This window comes from Parasteatoda tepidariorum, chromosome 5 (assembly GCF_982258835.1).
Source record: "Parasteatoda tepidariorum strain Cologne lab strain chromosome 5, Ptep-v5.0, whole genome shotgun sequence".
Taxonomy (NCBI): Eukaryota; Metazoa; Arthropoda; class Arachnida; order Araneae; family Theridiidae; genus Parasteatoda; species Parasteatoda tepidariorum.
The window spans coordinates 27,376,967-27,398,928 of record NC_141759.1 but is presented as its reverse complement, the minus strand read 5'-3'; the positions used below and the strand labels follow the sequence as shown (position 1 = coordinate 27,398,928).

Here is a 21,962-nt window from a genome sequence, read left to right as displayed (position 1 = left end):
ATGTGATTTATGAAATATAAATTTTTTATGTTCATACGATAGATTAATGAAGAAGCTAACATTAAACTGCGGATTTTACACTGTACTGACATTTTGCATTAAAAAAAAGTTCATTAATGAATGAATCCTAAAATAAACTTTCAATTCAATTTTGGGCCCCCTTCTGATGTGGGGCCCGGGGCAACTGCCCCGTATGCTCCTGCTTTTGTCAAGCTCTGGTTACTTATATCCAATATTTAACGAGTCTAGGTGCGGCGAGTGCAGAGCAGCTACTTCCACCCAAATGACACTATAGGAGGAAAATGGATAAATCAAGTGACATTTTCAGGGTAAGAAGAAAAAAAAGTGATTTCCGAACTAAGTTATTAATGACTTGCAGTTCAAAAAGAGTGTTTAAAAAAACTGCAACAGTCCAAAAAGCATGTTAAAGAAAAATAGAAACAGTTCCAAAATGGATGTTTAAGAAAATTGAAATAGAAAAACGGTAACTAACCACAAAGTAAAATTTTGAAAGCATTTGACTGTTTTTGCTTGCTTTTAAAAAGGTATAGCATGACATAATTACCAAACTTACGAATTGTTTAGAAATAGTGGTGAATAAAAATCTACCAAATTGAATATATTAAATCAAGAATCACAATTGATAATCTACCACTTTAAAATATATATTGGCTGTCCGGAGCAAGTTGGCATCTCTGCAGCAAAAATTGCTTCTTTTTAACCAATGTTTAACCCTAATTAACAAGCAATCTATGGATTTCATATTTATTTTTAAAACTTTTTTATCCCCCAAGCATAATCATTACGGGGCAAAGTCTCGAACATCGGGATCGGAGTGACTGGGTATATTTGACTTTTCAGGGGATCTCTTTTTATTCAAACTACTACACGATGAAGTAGTTTTTGAAAATCTAAATTCGTAATTTAGTACCACTATTATAAATTTATAGGACTCGTGATAATCTTGTTAAAAGCGCTGTTGACTTCTTCTTTGCTGGTGGTTCTGTATTATTGTTAATATTGATGTCCGTGTCAGTTTCTGTATTTGGTGTTGTATTCAGGTTTTCATCTTTATTTTCCATGGTTGTGTCGCCAGTGCTTGGATTAGTTTCAGTCATTATTGATTCGACTTGAATGGATTTTTTATTCATCTCCTTATTTTCTTCTGCTTGAAAGTTTTTCCTCTTCTATCTGACGTGATAAGCTGCATTTGTCAGTTTTAGGAAGTATGAGTATTCAAAGTCTCCAGGGCAACTTGATCTTATTTGAATGAGCAGTTTGCTAAGCAATTTATCTAAACGAATCAGCTCCTCTGTATCAAACTGAGTGTAAAACGTCAATATGTTCAACTGATGGAAAATATCTTTTTGAAATCTCACAAGTAGCAATGATTTCTTCTAATGACATGGATTCTTTGCAATGCGACGGTGAATTAAGACCAGAGAGTGAGACCTTTCTACCACGAGCTGTTTTATGATACGGCATGACTTGAAAAAACAAAATTGTCAGTATTATCTCTCCCGACTCAGGAACTTGACGAGATCAAAATCTGTATCACTCACCTTGTAACATTCAGGATAATCAGTATCAATTCAGCATGACTGGCATCGCAAGGGAGAAGAGGACATCAGTAGAGCATGACCAGCATCAGTTATCGGCATTCTAGAGCAGCATGGCATCAGCGTCGAAGAAGCATCAAACGGTCTACTCACATCTGACACGGACCACGACCAGCGTTCCCTATCACTTTCATCATGAAATATTAATACGTCTACTTTTTCTTAATGCTGGATGTTGGATATGAGTGAAATCTCGGCATTAAGCGCGAAGCGCTTCTAACAGATTCGTCGATTCTGTTGAAACATAAAGCTAAAAGGTCATATGTGATTCAAAGTTCTAAGCTTAAAGTTCAGATTAAGCCCTTAATGAGGTGAGGCATGAGTTGCAGGCAGTAGAACATCAATTGGAAGGGGTATTCCCCTAGATTAAAGTCGTGACCAGGTTTAGCACTTCTTGATCTTTCATCAATTCTTGAAGTTCTTTGATGAGGCTAACAAGTCGATGAGCACTGGGAGTTGGAGTAGTATCCCTGTTCGTATCCCTGTACTGCCTCGCACCCAGTAAAGTTCGCAGTGTGTTCTCGGGGCTTCATACATCTAGCATCTTTTGTGCAGCTACGTTGAGAATGTCCAAAGCCCTGGCATCTTACTTTTTCTTGCTTGCTTTATTTAAACAACTGGGTGCCTAGACCACGCAGCTGCCCCTAACCCATTCATCTCAAAAATATTATTACAGTGAATATAACATTTTGATTTATGTAACAGTGTGGTAACATAAAAATAATCATGATTAGAAATTTGTACAATTTAATCGACGATTTACATAAATTGCCTTTAAAAAAGAAGTGAATACAGCCATGATTAGGTCGATATACATGAGATACAAGCTTTATCTGTGATATTACATAAATTGCAGTTGAAATTGAGCATAAAAAATTGATGATAACATGTATACACATGATCGGGAAAATTATGAAGATTATAAATAATAATTATGAAAATTATAAATTATGAAGATTCAACATAAATTTTTCTAAGCCATAGTGGCGCCATCTAGTGTGATAAACATTTAAGTATATAAATATGCGTAGTACTAGAGATATTATCAAAAGTTCGAAAAAGAGTTCAGGTTTAGTCAAAGTGGCTTTAATCAGGAGTGGACTCACGCATGATTGCTTGAAGTAGTTGTAGGACTTCTCTGTTTTTTAATAGTTCTTTTAATTCTTTGATGATTGAGACAAGTCTATGGGCTTGACCTGCCGTTGTTGGTGGAGTTATAGTTGGGGGGTGCTGCATCCCGTGAAGTTGGCGGTGTGTGCCTCACCACAGTTGCAGCATTTGGGTGGTGTAGTTTTGTCTTTATGGCACTGAAAGGAACGGTGGTCGGCGGCACATTTAAGACATCTTGGTTGAGATTTGCACGTTCGCTGAGTGTGGCCGAAATTCTGGCAGTTGTAACATTGGATTGGGCTATTCCCGCCACGGAATCTTTCAATTTTCACGGGAAGGTCACAAATATCGGTAACTGAGTAGATTTGCTGATTTTGATCTGTTTTGATCAATATTGTGAGAAAAAGTGGGAGGAGCCGATAGGCCTCGCCCACTTTTCTCTTAAACTGTATGACTTTTTGTGTTATAAAGCCTGTCTTGGCCAATTCAAGGGAGATATGTTCTGTATTGGTGCCAACTGGAAGTCCACGGACTAGAACTTTAATGTGCATGATTGGTAGATCTATTTCTGGAGTTGAGGGTGGAGCTGCAGTTGCATGGTAATCCTCCTTGGGTTGGGCTAAGTCAGGATCTACATTGGTTTCAGAAAGTTGCAAGGAAGTGGCGACATCTAGTAGTAATGGAGGGCTGCTATTTGTAGTCGTGAAGGAATTTTCTTTAGATATTTTAACGTAGTTTTGCTTTTGCTTTTTCCGATCTTTTGGAGTGGGCTCTGCATTATTTTTAGCTGTATTTTCTGCATCGGTTGTCATTTCGCTTTTCTGTTCTAAATTCTGGCCTGCATCTTGAGTTTCCATAAGTTGAGTTTTGAGTTGCGAGCAATTCTGGAGCACTTTCGTTGTTGTTTCAATTTGTTCGTTGGTCATCCTTATCATTTCCATCCATTCTTCATATAACTTACTTTTTCTTAAGATGAAACAGTTTTATATTTATGCTGTAATTGTAAAAAAATCTCGGTAAGTACAGAAATTTAATGTTTCTCGAAAAAAATGCTAGTTTTGTAGTTAATCTGTTTTTGGTGCTTTCTGTCTTGGTACATATTGGCTGGTAGACATTGGCTTTGGTACATACTGGCATACAAAAAGTATTCCCTAAAAATCTTAATCACATGATATAAAATGAACTTTTGAGCAAATATTTTTTCTTGTGCTCGAGAACTAATGCAAATTTTTAAACTTTTATGAAATTTTTATCAGAATTTAAGAATTAAGATTTTTTGTTAAATTATTTCAATAATTTTTTAAAATGATTTACATAGTTACAGAAGTGATGATCAAAACTGCTTTTTGAGATGATTTCCTTATAGTGATGGTCAAAATTCTTTAAAAGATTAAGACATTACCTTTAACTTTTTCGGGGCAGATGAGTCATAAATATATTCATGTCGAATCGGAAATAGGATGGGAAAAAAATAAAAAGCGGCAGCTTAAGTTTGGGTATTGCTACTTCGAACACCTTATTTTTGCGTTCACTTTAAATCTAATACAATCCAATCGATGTTTGTTAAAAGAGTAACTCTATAATTTTTAATTTGAACAAAGTCTTGGTGGCATAAATAAAGAACACTATTATTACCCCGCCCACAAATAAACTGCTATAAAAATGGTTTGGCTACCAGTTTACTCTTTTTTACCGAGATTGTCGCCACCCTGTGTCACTACCCTGTGTGCCCACACCCAGATTGTCGCCATAACTCTTCTAGATTTTCCCGAAGATTTTATTTTCATATTTAAAGTGGTAGTAAATATATACTATTTTTTCTTTTATAAACTTAATTTTTAAATGATTTTGATCACCACTATTCTTACAAAAATGAAGCACTTGTATTAATATGCGTTACTAGCATGGTTGTCAACTTAAGTTTTCTCCAATACAACGTATTTGTTTGCTTAAAATTGAAGTTTTAATTCCATTTTAATACCACTGGGAAAAATGATAATGGAAGGGATTAAAAGTTGGCAGGTATGATATATGACTCACCCGTCTCTTAGAGGTTAATATGAATAAGAAAAATATCTTTTGAATCTACGCAAATACCGTAGTTGTCGGTTGGTATGATATTAACAGGGATGGCAATTACTTCGCTTTCTGCAAGAGTTTTAGTAAATTGGTAACGAATTAAAAATAATAATTACATAGTCATATTATTGCTCAAGTCCTCATAAGTTTTCATCATGAGTTTTGAACACAGTTAAAACAAAGGGTAACACAATTACGATATAGAAAAGTAATTTAATTTTGATCTATTAGCTACAATCGCAACGCCTGTTGGTGGAATCGTAGCACTAATAAAACATATACATTTAGTTATGTTAGTGATAAGTTATGAGTTAGTTATCTGTTTATGTGATAATTTGAATTTATAATATGAAGTGGTGGCAAAGAACTTTAAAAAAATTACTTAAATTTCGATATTAATTGGACAATATTTTTTAAAAAGCGGAGCAAAGTAGCATCTATAAGTGATTCTTTTGAAACAGTTGGATTGCCTTCTACTCCATTATTATTAAAACTTTATATTAAAGTTATGAAGTCTTGTCTGTTTCATTTTACTTTGGGCAACGTATAGATTTGTGAGTTGCATATTTATTTGTATTTCCAGTTAATCTTTTTTAAAATGCAATTGCTGAAGTAGCTGTTTCATAAACGGGATCAAATGCGGTGTCTATTATCTTAACCTATTTGTACCTTACATAAGGATGGTTACATTAAAAAAAATAAAAATTGGTATAGCAAGTGACTAGTTTTTAAAATTTGTTTTACCAAAACTAAAATAAATATCCTTACCATGAGATAACAATGAAAACATCATTTGTATTTCGATCTGAAGTTATTTGGTTGCGCATTGATTTTTCAGGAAGTGTTAAGTAGTAGAATGTGCTAAAATGATAAATAGTAGAGAAAAGTATCAACTTGCACTCAACAAATATATGCTCAACTTGTTCATATAAGTGTTTTTCTTTTAATTAAAGATCACGTTTTGGACTGGGCATTAATGAGTTTATCAGCGATATATTTTTTTCTTAATCGCGAATTTTATCTGTCTTTTTTTTACACAAGCATTTTGAGTTGCATCCATTTTCTGGTACACGAATTTTGCTGATCAGTCTCCTTTTTTCTTGAACACACATTTCGAACTGTGTTTTAAACGCGAATGTCAAGTTGTATCAATTTTCTTAAACGTGCATTATAAGCTATGTCCAAATATTAAAAGCTAATCGACCTTATATACCTTGTTTACTTTTAATGACTTAAATTTTTATACGTTTTGAAGAGCCTTGGATATGTTCTTCGTTGCTTTGGCTGTCATCAAGTTGCACTATTCCATAAATGATATCCCATTGCTTGCAATCCATCACAACCCGTATGTTCTTCAGGCGATGCAATCCAATAAATTATTTCATCGTGTGATACAATATCCTGCTCTTTGCCCCCATTTCCCAAAATTATTTTTTTTTTGTATTTTGGCAGGACAACTCTTACTGTTACTTTTGATTGAAGGTCCCACTACGAACTTCCAAAAATGAATCATTGAAAGGTATCACTTACCTTGCTATGTTCTATATGTATAAACAGTACGACCAACCTTTTATATATATATGGGTCCGGGGTTGGCTTCAATATACCTAATGATAAATATCTAATGACGACAGCCAATTTGAATAACAATAGAACATTTTATTGTTCTAATTAACAAATCATGACGATGAAAATGAAATATGAATGAAATGTCTACAAGTTCAGTGATGATGAGAAAGTTCGACTTCCTTGCCTGAATACATATACATATCTCTCTCTGCGTAAGGAGTTACGGTTGCAGTTCGACAGCATAAGGAGTTACGGTTGCAGTTCGTAACACTTACAATGTTTTCAGAGATTAGAACAACTTTTAAGACTTCCCTTTCTGCATTCACGTGCATTTATGCAAACTATTTGTAAGAAAATGCATTCGTGAATGAATTCTGAAGGATTCTTGTTTCCTCTTGGATGCAGTCTTTTCACAGGAAAAAGAGTCTGCACCCATACCAACAGCATCACCTCCTACATCAGAAAGCCTCCAAACGGTTTTTTATAAGTAATCTGCGCAGACTTTTTAAAAGGTTAACCAGTTGTGCGCATATACCCAATTACTGTTTTAAAAGTATTTGAGAGAAATTTATTATATGTATTTGAGAATTGAATTTATAGCGCTGAACGAGCAAATCAGAACTAATCATATTCATAAATCAAACTAATCATATTCATAAATCAAACTAATCAGATTCATAAATCAAACTAATCAGATTCATAAATTAAACTAATCATATTCATAAATCAAACTAATCATATTCATAAATCAAACTAATCATATTCATAAATCAAACTAATCATATTCATAAATTAAACTAATCATATTCATAAATCAAACTAATCATATTCATAAATCAAACTAATCATATTCATAAATCATATTCACAAATAATCATATTCATAAATAAAACTAATCATATTCCTAAATTAAAAAATTTTTTACTCATATATTCGCTACTACTTTCTTATTTTTGCTAAATTTTTGAATAAATTTCTCTTTCGAAAACTAGTATACCTTCAGAGTGATCTGATCGGACTATTTGTAAGGCACCGTTAGGAGGCTTTCAGTTATAGCAGGCGTTGCCCATTGCCTGACCATTTTTGAACCTAGTGGTAAGTTCTCATGGAGAATTGCTGGGCATAAACTGTAATTGCAAGCACTATTTCTAGGTTGAAATGAGTTTTCACAGCATCTTTTACAAATTTGTGGTGCTACAATTCATCAAGCATTTGAGTTGTTGGGTGATCTTCATATAATGAAACATGTCCTTATAACGAACAAGAACTGTTGTTACTAATCTCCAGTCTGGTCAGACCAGGTCTGTGAATCCAATGACAAGCATGAAATCAATAACCAGTAGGGGGGAAATATGGATGCCTTTCCATAAAAGTTCGAAGCAATCTAAGATGTGAACAGATGTAATGACGGCATATAAACAAAAATGTCTTATGGCTGAATCAATTGACGATCAAGAACTTTATTTATGTATTGCTATGCTTTTATTTTCGTATTAGAATAAGGTTTTTTTTTTTCAGAGAATCTTTGCGGTAACCACTCAACGAAAACTGAATTTATAAATGGCTTGAAAGTCTGCACTTGCGAAGACGGATATGTTCCTGGAATAAATGAAGTATGCACATGTAATTCTTTCTATTCCTCGGTGAAATGTTTTATTACTTTCTATTCTTTGGTTAAATATTTTAATTGGAAAAATGCATCCTAAATTTCCAAGTACTTAGGACTTGAAATAAGTATTTTTAGGAAAAAAGTTATATTCAAGATTACATGAAATAAAATAATATAAAATATTTACAAAGATTCTTTTATAACTGACAAATTGAAAAACTACTGTCAACTACCAGCTGGAGGAATTAGAAGAATTATTCGGTGATAAGATCTGTTAGTTCAGTGCCGTCACTAAACTCTATTCAATTTAGTTTTTTATTAAATTAAAATAAAAATTTTGCTTATCTGTGTATTTCTTTTTCCTTGTAAATACTTTTTATTAAGATGTTCGGACTTGTATTTTGTTGAATAATATATTCTTCAATGCATGTAAAAAATTTGAATTTTTCGAGCCCTGGCAGCTAGATTAAAGGAGCTGATCTTAATAGTAGTCCAAAAGCATCTTTTTATTCTATCGCTTTCTCTTTTTTTTAATTATTTGTTATTTTAAAAAGATTTAAGACAAAAAAAATTTTGAAACGTAAATTCTGTAATGTTTTCCCAATTTATAGTTGTGATCGCATTTTGATTGAAAAAATTTAAATAAATAATATTTAAAGAACATTACACAGTAATTGCTGTTAATTTCCTAAAAATAGAATATAATTTATAAGCTGTTTTTTCTTATAATCGGCTAAATCAAATTTCTTTTCCATTCCCGAAAGGAATCGTATAAAAGCATTGTGAAAATACATTACTAATAACACTGGGAAACAAATTTTCTGTTTCATTTTTAGAAATACCAGATTTTACCCAGTTCTGGTGTGGGGGTTTCAAATCTGAAGTTTATTTTATTCCGTACGCTACTGATTTTTTCAAAGATATATTTTAAATTTATTTAGTCTCACTTAGTTTACTCAATTTATTTAGTATTACTTAGTTTACTTAGTTTATTTAGCATTATTTAGTTTAATATTTTGTCTGAATGTACAAGTTTATAAATAGCTTATAGGTTTATGTTCATAGATATACAACTTGAAAGCTCCTTTCCACTGAAGGCAAAGCAATATGTCCTTAACGTATCTTATCATATACTGAAATGTGTTATAGCCTTCTTCCTACCACTCCTTTCGTGACAGAGAAGTAGTAATCACTTGAGGGATACTTAAAATATCATACAAAACTTCTGAAATCAGTAAATTAAATAAAATCTGTAATATGTAGAGAGATCAGTGCAGATTTGAAATAAGTCAGGCTATAATTTCTAAGATCCGTTTAAGAATTTCATGCTACAGAAAATAAAAATAAAACTGTCCCCCATTGTAATTTATTGAAAATTAAGGAAGTTATTAACACTTAGTTGCTTCTTAGCTATTTTCAAGACTTTTTAATTCTCATTCAATCATTTTAATTCATTTTTCTTTTCATTTTAGAAATGTGCAATGAATCAAAAATATGCGAAAATGGAGGAACGTGCCATAATGGAATTTGCACATGCCCTCCAAGAACGAGAGGAACTTTTTGCGAAAAAATACACGTGACTTGCTGGAACTCTTTTTTGTATGAAGAGTATGCTAAAGTTAGAGGACTCTATTGTTGCTGCAAATCTGATGCTCCTGCCAAGTGCAAGTATGATGTTAAAAAATTAAACGCTTATTGTGAATGTCCAAAAAAAGGTGAAGTATATGAAGATAAAAGTAATGCTTGCAAAGGTAAACATAACTCTTTTACCATTTTACTATCAAATTAGTTGCCTTTTGGCGAACAGCTTGGATACCTTTCAAAATTATCTTTTACATCATATAAACTTTAATGATAACCAAGCGTAGTGAGTAGCACAACTGTATTTAAATGTTCGAATTCCTTAAATCCTTCTCCTCAAATACACTAACCAATTTTATCAGTCCTTTAGTATTGCCCGCACTGACGTACTATAATTTCAGTTTTAACTATTTTCAAGAGGCAACCTCGATGTTGTCATAGTTTCTTCCGCGTTGAGTTTTGATCATAATTTAAGATCAGTAGGGCAAAATCACGCTAAGGACCGTAACATTTCGGAAATTTCAGCATAGGCTGCGGAAGTAACTTTCAACCGTCGTTGAACAGCCGACCCAATTATTTCGGTCTTACGACTACAAATGTTCAACTCCAGAGCCTTGTAATTTTGAACCCAATCCAGAAGACAAGAGAACTCCTGGATCAAATATTGAAAGAAATTTGCCTTCATGGAGCTCTTTTTGATGGAGCCAACCTGCATTTGCTTAACATGGAGAGGAAAGCCACCAAAAGTTCCCATAGTTAACCTGACGGCAAGGGGACTCTAGCCCATGATTCGTCTATCTAAAGCTAAACCCAGTGGCATGACTGCCCATAGAGGGCCAAGGCCTACTGTGCTCATCTCAGTTTTCTTGACCTTGAGTTCTGGGGTGCAGGAGCAGATGTTCCGGTCAGGTGGTCAACCAAAAACGAAACACCCAATTTTTAGTTCCCAAGCATGCTTGGTACTCATTTATCGACAAACTGAAGGGATGAAAGACTGAGTCAACCTTGCCCGGCCGCATGTAAACTCTCTTTACACACATAGTATCCCCAAGAGATTTTGAGCGCGCTGATTGGCTTTCTCGGCAACGCCATCTGTGATGTATGGCTATTTCATTCTGCCATGCTTGTTATTTTCATCATACAGTGATTTCTATACTCTAGCTTTTGTGTACAAACTTGAAATGTCAGTTTTTTCAAGAGAAACTGCCTTCATTTAAAAATGAAGCAAAAAATATTTCCTCAAATACCATTACCCTTAGAAGCAATGTTCTAAATTTTGACAATTGCAACAAGTGGGTAATGGAATTAGGGGAACCTACCAATACGAAATGGAATTTTAGAACTTCCAAACGTCATGGAAAAATATTTGTTTGTATTTAATTTTCATGGGAAATGCTTTTTTCGTTAAATTTATGATTATTACATGCAGAAATTCTTATGAAGCTAATATCCCTCTAATTTATTGAATAACATTGAAATCCAATTTAATTGCCTTGCTTAATTCTTATACTCACTATAAAATGAACACTGAATAGTTTTCACTTGATATTTATTTAATTAAATTAATGTTCATTGAATTAAATTAATATTTATTTATTTATTGCGGATTACTAAAATTAAATTATAAAATTTTTAATTTAAAATCTATTAGTGGTGCCATCTATTATTATAAATTAAAACTAAGATATCTGCATTATGCCTACCTATTTATAACTTATTTTTAATGATTTTTTTTATTTGTTAAATGTTTTATAATACCGAAAAACTATTAATTGACATCTAAGAAATTAAGTAATTGTCTTTAAAGATGCTTATTTTATTAATTTTTAATTGCATAATTTCCATCAAAATAAAAGTTAATGATTATGAATTGTCCATTACATTAATATCATGAGTAATTAAAGAATAAATTTACAAAAAATTCCCTCTTTTAATTCCAGTACATTTCTATTGGATTGTAAATATCTTTTTTATTATTTAATTGCAGGAAATTATTTGTTTGTCACCACAGTGCGTTTATGAAAGTGCCGCAGGAGAAATGTAAAAGAAGTTTTTCAAAAAATTCTACAATTTTTTGCTGAATTATGATTACATTTTTTTAACATTTCAGAATATTTTCCTCTAAGATATGATAAAATCTTTTTCAAATAATCAAACATAATTTTAAAAATTTATTTATATACATTTTGAAATTTCATATAATAAATTCAAACTTAACTGAGTGGTTCTGCAATCGTACCTAATAAATTTAAGTTAGAGATTTTAATTTTTAAGTTCATATTCACAATGCTATTCAATTTGAATATTAATCAATTCTTATATATATATATATATATATATATATATATATATATATATATATATATATATATATATATATATATATATATATATATATATATATATATATATATATATATATATATATATATATATATATATATATATATATATATATATATATATATATATATATATATATATATATATATATATATATATATATAAATATATATATATATATATATATATATATATATATATATATATATATATATATATATAAATATATATATATATATATATATATATATATATATATATATATATATATATATATATATAAATATATATAAATATATATATATATATATATATATATATATATATATATATATATATATATATATATATATATATATTATATATATATATATATATATATATATATATATATATATATATATATATATATATATATATATATATATATATATATATATATATATATATATATATATATATATATATATATATATATATATATATATGTTTAGCAAAACATGACAACTTTAACATTAAAAAATATTATAATAAAATTTAAAGCAAATTAGATTTAAATAAATGTGTTATTATTAAAATACAATTAATGGCGCTGTTTAATTTTTTGAACAAAACTTCAACATTTGTAATTAAATTAGTATGAGAAATATACTGGAACTGATTTATGATTGGTTTACTTTTTGGGAACACACTACGGAGAAATGTTATTAGGGAGGAGCTACAAAAAGACGTAACAGATGGCGTTGTCGATAAAGCCAATCAGCGCGCTCAAAATCTCTTGGGGATACTATGCGTGTAAAGAGAGTTTACATGCTGCCCGGCCCGAGGATCGAACCCAGGACCAGTGGCACGGGAGCGCGAGGGGCTACCACTCAGCCACCGGGCGTCATGAGTCGTCTACCTCTGAGGATATTTTGCATCAGTACTGTTTTCGGTGCAAGGCGGATGCGAATGGCTGACGGATTCGTATCGCCCAGCCCTCGCAGGTATTTGTACCAGGCTCACCTCATTGGATTGCGAATCCTCTATCCCTTGAGCCATCCTGGCTCCTTCAGAAGTTTTAAAATTATTTTTATCTCTGTACTATTGACTAAAATTTAAAAGTTGCTATTGTTTTTTCTTTTCTTTTTTTTTTTAAAAAAAAGAGTACAACTTAAATCATTGATTTATTAAAATACCAATATTCAATTTTATTTTTTAAATTTTGTCCAAATTATCTTTAAGCTTCCTATTGTCTTTACAGTTGGACCTAGTTGAATGATATATTATTTCAATTGAAACTCCTTAATAAGATAATATGCTACTACATTGATACATTTAAATCGTTGTGTTATAAGACTCAAGGAATGCTTAACACGTAGGAAATTTTTAAATAAAAATTGATACTCAAGTTGCAATTAAAACAATCGAAGTGAAAATGTATAGCTTGACATCGTCCCGTATCAGTCCCAGTGGTGCCAGTTGGCCGGGGTGCGTAATTCCGAAGTGGCCCTTTACCCCTTCATCAAGAAGTGAGCTTCACCATAAGGTGAAAGAAAACTTCGAAATCAATTCATTCGTTTTTAGGCAATATAATTCAAATCTAACACTTTCATACCTTATATTTTGGAATGAGTATGAATTGTGAGCAATTTTTATGCGTCAAATGTCGAAAGAAATGTTAAGATTGTTTTTTTCGATTTAACGTTCGACAGTCACAGCTGTATTAGCACTGTTTTTATATACTATTTTTAATTCTAAATGAAATGCTGAACAAAAAACACATTATACATTTACGCACCATTACATGCATTTTACCTCCGTAAAAAAGAAAACGTATCTTGTTTAGAATATGTACTTTTTTACTTATACAGTCTTTTTATTCAATGTTTAATACGATCCACCGGTATGTAAATAGAGTTTGTTATGCAGACTTTACTTGTATTTTTACCTAAATTCCAGTATTATATTGCTGTACTTCAAGAACTACTTAACGCAATGAATGGGAAAACTACCATTAGCAATTTTAAGAGTTCAGCTCTACTGAATTGGACAATTGTAAGTGATGTCATCGTACTTAAATCATGAGGTTTTTCGATTCAGAAACCAATCAGGTTCGACAAACACGCATGACGTCGCTTGCAGGCATCCAATTAAATCTGATTTAAGTCACGAGGTTGGTATAAATCACTTCACTTCTTCTCGAGTTTCAAGTACTCGATTGTTCAATTAATTTCTTCCTCTTCACTAATATCTTATATCCGTCGTTGAACAGCCGACACAATTTTGGGTTTACGACTACTAATGCTCAACTCCGTAGATTTGTATTTTTGAACCAATTCAGATGAGAAGGAAACTCCTGGATCAGTACCCCCAGAGGTATTGATTTGTTATGGTAACATGGAGGACTTTGCTACTCGACATATTTAACGTACATCAGTCACCATTTACTACACGGGGAGTGTTCGGCCGACTGGGATCGAACCCACGATCTCTTGGACATGGGCCAAGTGCCCTACCAACCAGGCTACCCCGGCCCCTTCACTAATATCGTCTTCCTAGATATTATCAAAACTTAAAAACGTTCACTGTTTAAGTTCGACACTTGTGAATGAATTGGTTGGTGCCGCCTTCGATGGCAAATGCCTAGCTGCTGATTATAATCAGGTGAAGTTATTAATTAAATCTTTTTGTTGAACGATAATCCAATAAATATTTTAGTCAAAATTTCCAAAACTTAAATTTTTTTAGACTGTTTATGATATTGAATGATAACATTAAAAATGCGATTCATCTGAGCCTCGTAATAAGTTAATAATATAATGTTATATATTAAATTAAGAAAAATAATTTCAGAATGCAAGTGTGGAAAACCTGAAACGTGGACAAAATGTGATTTCTACGGCGGTGTGAAAACGTGCTTCTGCAAGGAAAACTATAAATATAATCCAAAAACACAGATTTGCGAGTGTAAGTATGTAGAATTGCACAATATCTTACAATATAGGTGAACAAATGGTAAACTAAAAAAACAGTAAAATATAATAGTATAGCTACATGAATAGTAAAAAAAAAGTCTTTTAAATCTGAAGAATTAATTATAAATGTGCAAAAGAGACTGCATAATTAATAGATTAATATGTTGTGCACTTATGTTTTGTAATATTCCGAACCAAAAATTTCATCGAAATTTTCTTTTATTAAGCCTGTAATCAAGAAACAGATTTTTTAAAAATCATTTTTGTTCTTTCAATTCAGATGCTGTTTTTTCTCAATTTAGAGATTTAAACAGGAGTCTTAGCACTTTCCTCCATTTTATTTTATAACCACTGTTGAACATGAGATCCAATTTTGAGTTTACGACTACTAATGTTCAACTCCGTAGCCTCGTAATTTTGAACCCAATCCAGAAGACAAGGTAAATCCTGGATCAAGTAATGGGAGAAATTTGCCTTTGTGGAGAACTTTTTGATGGAGCTAACCCACGCTTGCGTTACATGGAGAGGAAGACCACGAGATCCTCTCACAGTTAGCCTGACGGCAGGGGACTCATGATCCGTCTACCAATGAGAATATTTCACGTCAACACTGTGGTTGGTGTAAGCCGGATGCGGAATTCGCATAGACTGGGATTCGAACCCGGTTCGCCTCCGCTTAACAGTTTTTAAGAATGAATAATTTAGTCATGATTTAAAATTATAAATTTTAATTGATAAAATAAAATTTTGTAGCAAAGGATTATTTGATAGTTAAAGCAACTGTAAAATTATTTCGTGATAGAATTAATGACATAAAAATTACTTTAAATTGCATTTGTTTAAAAAATTGCGTTATATACTTCTTTTTCCGAAAAAGTATTACGTATCATCCATTGTTTTAAAGACGATAATAATAATTATTTTTTTAATTGTCTTTCAGATTGTAACTGTGGTGAACTATCTAAAAAATGTGAATATTCATGGAATGGGTTCGTCAGATGTACTTGCTTGAAAGGAGCGAAACAATACAAAAATGAATGCCACAGTAAGACAAAATCAAAAAAGTAATATTTGAAATATTGCGCACCACATTGTAATAAAGGTTGATAAAATAATACAGGGATTGATTAAAATAATGGAAACATTTCTATGCTATGAAAACAATCTCTTTTTTAGCAGCAAATGTTTTAGAAGTTTTTTTTTGCAAGACAAAACTGTTGATGGAATTTTAAAAATCATGCCTGAAGCTTTCAGAAATTATGTGCTTTTTACCCATGCTAAGTTCTGTCCGGCAGAAGTGAGAAATGGGTCACATATTAGCCGTTTGTGCAGACTGCTAATAATACTACTATTAACCCTTTCGAGCCGACTGTCACAAATACTACGTGACAGCATAAAACCGTATCAATCAGTGTAAAAAGATAAAACTGGTAATCAAAGTAATTCTTTCGCAGTTTATTTGTGAGAGGAGTTATAATTGTTTGATTTATTTAATTCACCATTACTTTGTTCAAAATAAAACTATTTAGTTATACTTTGAACTAACATTAATTATATATATGATTAAACTAACAATAATTAAAATAAAAGCAAAGTAAGTTGGTCAAATTAGCAACGACTACATTTAAGTTACCGTTTTTTATTTAATTATAACTTGATTCTGATTTTGCACGAATGCTTTCTGAATCACCCGTCCCCAAGTGGTTAAGTTAAAGCATAAGTACCCTCGCAAATAAAATAACTCTTTAAATTACTGTGAAATAAGGCATGTACTTTCGCGAACGGAACTTTCTAGTAGATCTACAAGTAACATATTCTACATTTTTCATTCAAAACAACGTATAAAAAACTCAAATATTTTTTTAAAAATTATTTTGAAGCAATAGGCTCTTTTATTATTAATTATTTACAGGAATGATTTCAAATTATTTTTGGTCAACTCCTCAGAGACTCCGATTACTATGGATTCTTCGTAGTTTTAGAAATTTTTTTTAATCGTATACTATAATTAAAAAATAGACATTTGTGTTATCTATGTGTTTGTGTTAATTAAAAATAGACATATGTTATTTGTGTTATATCTTCATATCCTTCAGTTTCTTTTTTTTTGTACATTTTGCATATAAACTTTTATGTATAACATTAGTACTCGCTAATAAAACTATCCCGGATTATTTTCATTTAATTGTAGAATGTTTTTTATTGCATAAACAGAATGTGATTGCGGAGAGAATATTTTCTGTGAATTACGAGATGGAAAGCCAATTTGTAGTTGTCCTGATAATTATCAATTAAACAATGGATCTTGCATTGGTAGGTATCAGTATATTGTTTCGTTTTCAACATTTTGTTTCAAACTTTTTCCTCACAAATTAGCTCGTAACAAAAAATTCATCTCCAAGTTTGATTTTTATATTTTTGGTATCATTCTTAAAAAGTGACAGAGTTTTCAAAATTTAAAATAAATATTTTTTAATAATTTATAAAAAGAAATCACATTTTTGAAATGACTTTATTGTCCCTAGTAAACGATATTTTTTATGTTCGATATCATTTCACAAATGTATTTTGAAATACAGGAATGATGGAACATATTATAGAATGGAATAACTAAATTTTGAAATTTTAAAAACGTTCGTTTTAAAACAATTTTTTTAACCAGGCTAATTTAGTTACTTTAAAACGAGTAGACAGTTACTTTAAACTTTTTTATATAGTTTTTTAAATTGTATTCCCTTCGGTGGTGGTTCAGGAATTTTAAATTGTAATATTATTTTAAATTTTATCCGTTTCTGCTGTACACTCTTTTGTAAACTAATTTAAAAATGTTTTTCTTTAAACATCTGGTGTTTTTTTTAAAAATTTGCACTTTTAAACCAAAAGTTAAATAAGTATAAGGTAGCACAGTAACAATACATTTCATATTGTTCCGAATTTTTTTTTCACTAATTCTTTTCTTATTATTTTCAAATCTTGGGATAACAATGTTGCTAACTTTTGCGTAATTCAAGAAAGGTTTTTCCAAATGGCATGATGGGAAATGTTTTAATTAGCTAAAGTGATATATTTTATTTTATATTTTGTAACCGTCGTTGTACAGCAGACCCAGTATTGATTTTCCCACTTCCAATGCTCAATTCCGTACCTTTGTAATTTTGAACCCCGCCCAGAAGACAAAGGAACTCCTGTATCAAGTATTGAGAGATATCTACCTCCATGTAGGAGTATTTTAAGGAACTAATCCGTATTTGTGTTATTTGGTCAGGGAAGCCACGAAAACCTCCTTAGGTTAGCCTGACGGCAAGGGGACTCTTACCCACGTCAGTCAACCACTCAGAGAATTTTACGCCAGCACCGTGGTCGGTACGAGCTGAATGCGGAATTCGTATCGATCAGATCTCGCTGGGATTCGAACCCAGGTCACCTCACTGGAAGGCGAGTGCTCTATCTCCTGAGCCACCACGGTTCTCAAGTGATCCATAAAAGTGATTCTAATCAATGTGACCACCTTTAGATGAAAGATATACCTCACCGCTGTGCTGGCCGGTTGTGGGTACGGTACTTTTTGTATCGCCGTCTTACAGACACTTTAAAAACCTCCTCACTTTCACCTCATGTAATCAGAAACAGTTTCCTTTTCTATTTCAAGAACGGGACCCAACAGGAAATTTTTTAATCAGATTAAATCAACAATGAAATCGACAATAATATATGATAGTTGAATCTTCAAAATATATATTTTAGACATTACATTTCAAAATCCGTAGCTCTATCTCCGTTTGCCGGAAAGGGATTTCAAATTGAGTCCTTATTTAAGGATTTAAAATTTATTATGTTAAAGTAAGCTTTTCTAAATTCTATTTCTTAAAAATATTTTTTAAAAGACAGTTTTTTAGGATTAATTGATAGACTTCGTCAACGATTTTACAACCGTTGTGAGAAGTTCAGAAAGTCTATTCTAAAGTACAAACTACTGAATTACAATCTATAATTGAAGAATTGTAAAAAATAACTGAAAGTCAACAAGTTAACATCCTTAATAATAATTATAGACGAAAAAAAAGGAAAAAAGAACAAACCTCCAAGCACTTTAGATTATAGTTTTGGCTCTCTGCTTAAAAACGACTTTAGAGGTTTTGTGAAAGCATAGTTTGTGAACAAGCAGTTCTTAGCAACCCTACGATACTAATGCTAGCGATATCACTGACATGCGATAGTATGTAGTGCGATACTAACTACAAGGTTTACTGAAATTAGACTTAAATTATCGCATAAGTTATTTAGTGAGCTCATACATATGTGGACTTAGTTTATAAGCCTTCATTGAGTAACAGATAGTCCAATTTTATGAGAAACATCACATTGATGCATCCAAAATCTCAGCGGGACCAGAACCTACAGGTTACATAGTGATTAATGTAACAACGAGACATTTCGTCTATTGTTCAGCAGAAACATAAGTTAATGAACTTTATTTTTTCTTAAGTGAGAAGTAAAGAGTGATAGAAAGGTCAACGTGTCAACTTTTCCTTTTGGGACGTAACCAGGGGTGAAAGCCGGTATATATCGAGACGGAAAAGAGTAAAAACTGGTAACAAATAAATTTCATTTTTTTATTTTTTTCCCGGGAATAATAAAAATCCATAACTACCAATTGTTTTTAACGGGTGCAATTTTTATATTGAATTGCTTCTACGCCGTGTTAAATTTCTAGCAGTGAATTGTTACTGTTGAGAATAGATTAACTCCTCCCGAATATTATCTAATATTGAAATAGTTCTTCTACCAGGATTTTCTCTTTTCCGTCCCGCTTTCAGGCTTGGACGTAACTAGCATAGTTATCCGAACTAAAGCCGAAACGTAATTTTTTTTCTTATCTACTCTGAACTTTAACCCTTTCGGGCCGACTGTCACAAATACGTGACAGCATAAAACCGTATCAATCAGGTTAAAAATATAAAACTGGTAATCAAAGTATTTCTTTAGCAGTTTATTTGTGGGCGGAGTAATAATTGTTTGATTTATTTAATTCACCAATCCTTTGTTCAAAATAAAACTATTTAGTTATACTTTGAATTAACATTGATTATATATATGTTTAAACTAACAATAATTAAATTAAAAGCAAAGTAAGTCTGTCAAATTAGCAACGACTACATTTAAGTTACCGTTTTTTCTTTAATTACAACTTGATTCTGATTTTGTACGAATGCTTTTCTGAATCACCCGTCCCCAAAGGGTTAACCAAAACAAGTTCTGAAGCGTGCGAAGACGTTTTTCCCATTCCTCGGACAAACACAAAGCAGACTTCGTAACGTAATACAATAGAACCTGTTGAACTTCTAATAGTACTCTCTTCAGCGATCTCTTCAATATGAGGCAAGTATTTACTTTGAAAACGAAACAGTTGAGCAGCTCCATCCCTTTCTAGTTGTGTATTCAGCAAGAATTCCTCAGTAAATTTTCAGACATTTATCTTATCGTAGACTGTAAACGATAAGATTCTTGATGAAAATGAGGGGTCTCGTGTTAGGATGACACTCCCTAATATAATACTGTTATTGTCGGCTCTTAAAATTGGTTAAAAATTTTATTACTTATGTTCTTATTTTTGCAGAATGTAATTGTGGAAAGCATGGTAAATGCGTGTATGATGACGCTGGCAAAAAACTGAAATGTGAATGTAATACTGGTTATTCAGAGAATTCGATAGGAGTATGTCAATGTAAGTGCTTAATACATGCATATATATCATGTGTGTTACTTGTGTTTCATTTCGTCTAACATATTTCCTTCACATTTATAGATTGTTACTGCGGAGATAACTCAATGTGTGCTTTGAATGTTGATGGTACAAAAAATTGTTCATGTCCTTCGGGATACAGAGATGTAAATGGATTTTGCACAGGTAATAAATACTGTTGCCCCCCTTTTGTTCACAATAATATTGAAAATTTAGATTATAACTATTCTAATCTAAGAGAGCAGTATATATTTATATATATGCGAATATGTATATAACATATAATGTTACATTATTAATATGTATATAATGTTTAACATGTAACATGTAATATTTTAATAATTTACCATCATCAATGCATATTGATGCATATCGTTACGATATCTTTTGCTTATTCAGAGAAAGCACGTTTTTGTGCCTGATTTCGTAACTTAAACTATCGTTTGCCCTAATTAGTTAGAATATTTGAGGTCACTCACTCGAACCAATAAGATTGAGTGCTAGGACGTGAAGATGCGATCATTAGATCAAAAGTTAGTCAGGGTGGTCTGTTTTGTTTTTGTAACTTTCAATACATTTTTCTTTTGATAAATCTGACATTTAATATTAAAGGTATGTTGGATAATAATTTTGTGAGTTTAATCTTGCGTGTTGACCTTTATTCTACCACTAGTTAGGCCAGCTTCGCAACAACGTAAAATTTTTTTAAGTAATTCATTTTCGCAGTAATTCACAGTCAATCAGATAAGCATCTCAGAAAATAAAATATGGCCTACATTTATTGTTGAGTAAATTAGAAATATATCCTAAGTAAAGTTTGTAACAGTATCAAAATTTTAGGTTTACTTGACATTAGACAAAGGTTATAATTAATTGAAAGTAAAAATACGATAATTTTTGTCTTATCTTAGTTTAAAATAATATGGCTTTTAATGGAGAAATATTCTCACAGCTACGAACCACTCTGGCACTTTTTTCAATAGATGGACTGGTAAGCCAATTACCAAAACTTATTGTTCACCAAAACTTATTAGCGGTATATAAGTAGTCATAGTTTCATCTGAAATTATGCATTGCAATATTTTTTAAGACTCAATCAGTTAGAAATTAAATTATCAGCTAAAGCGCCAATTCTCTACTATTTTCTAGAAGAGTAACAGCAAACTTCTTACGTAATTACTTACAGTTAAGCAAACCCTATGTCAGCAAAGAATGGAGTGAGGCAAATTGAAACATTATTTGCAAAATGTAATTAAAAATCGAGCCCTTTTTCTTTCTAAAACGCTGTGATAAGTACCTATCTCTGGCTTTTTAATTCGTTGTGCATTGTCTAAGGTGGTAGACTTACAAGA

At 31.6% G+C, this 21,962-nt stretch overlaps 2 protein-coding genes and 1 long non-coding RNA gene across 3 annotated transcripts in view; 1 reads left to right on the top strand and 2 right to left on the bottom strand.

The window, feature by feature from the left end:
- Positions 1-21,962, bottom strand: part of LOC107454710 (alpha-tocopherol transfer protein-like) — a 131,820-nt gene that overhangs the window by 62,885 nt on the left and 46,973 nt on the right. The gene's annotated exons all lie outside the window — the stretch shown is intronic.
- LOC147808716 (uncharacterized) overlaps positions 1-21,962 on the bottom strand; it is a 53,586-nt gene that overhangs the window by 23,335 nt on the left and 8,289 nt on the right. The window lies entirely within an intron of this gene.
- The window catches only part of LOC107444635 (uncharacterized), a 34,805-nt gene that overhangs the window by 6,404 nt on the left and 6,439 nt on the right, over positions 1-21,962 (top strand). Inside the window, exons 2-8 of the mRNA XM_087163578.1 lie at positions 7,896-8,000; positions 9,459-9,737; positions 14,746-14,859; positions 15,808-15,912; positions 17,082-17,180; positions 20,485-20,592; positions 20,674-20,775. Coding sequence (XP_087019704.1) covers positions 9,461-9,737; positions 14,746-14,859; positions 15,808-15,912; positions 17,082-17,180; positions 20,485-20,592; positions 20,674-20,775 — 805 coding nt within the window. The 5' untranslated portion in view covers positions 7,896-8,000; positions 9,459-9,460. The remainder of the gene's footprint in view (positions 1-7,895; positions 8,001-9,458; positions 9,738-14,745; positions 14,860-15,807; positions 15,913-17,081; positions 17,181-20,484; positions 20,593-20,673; positions 20,776-21,962) is intronic.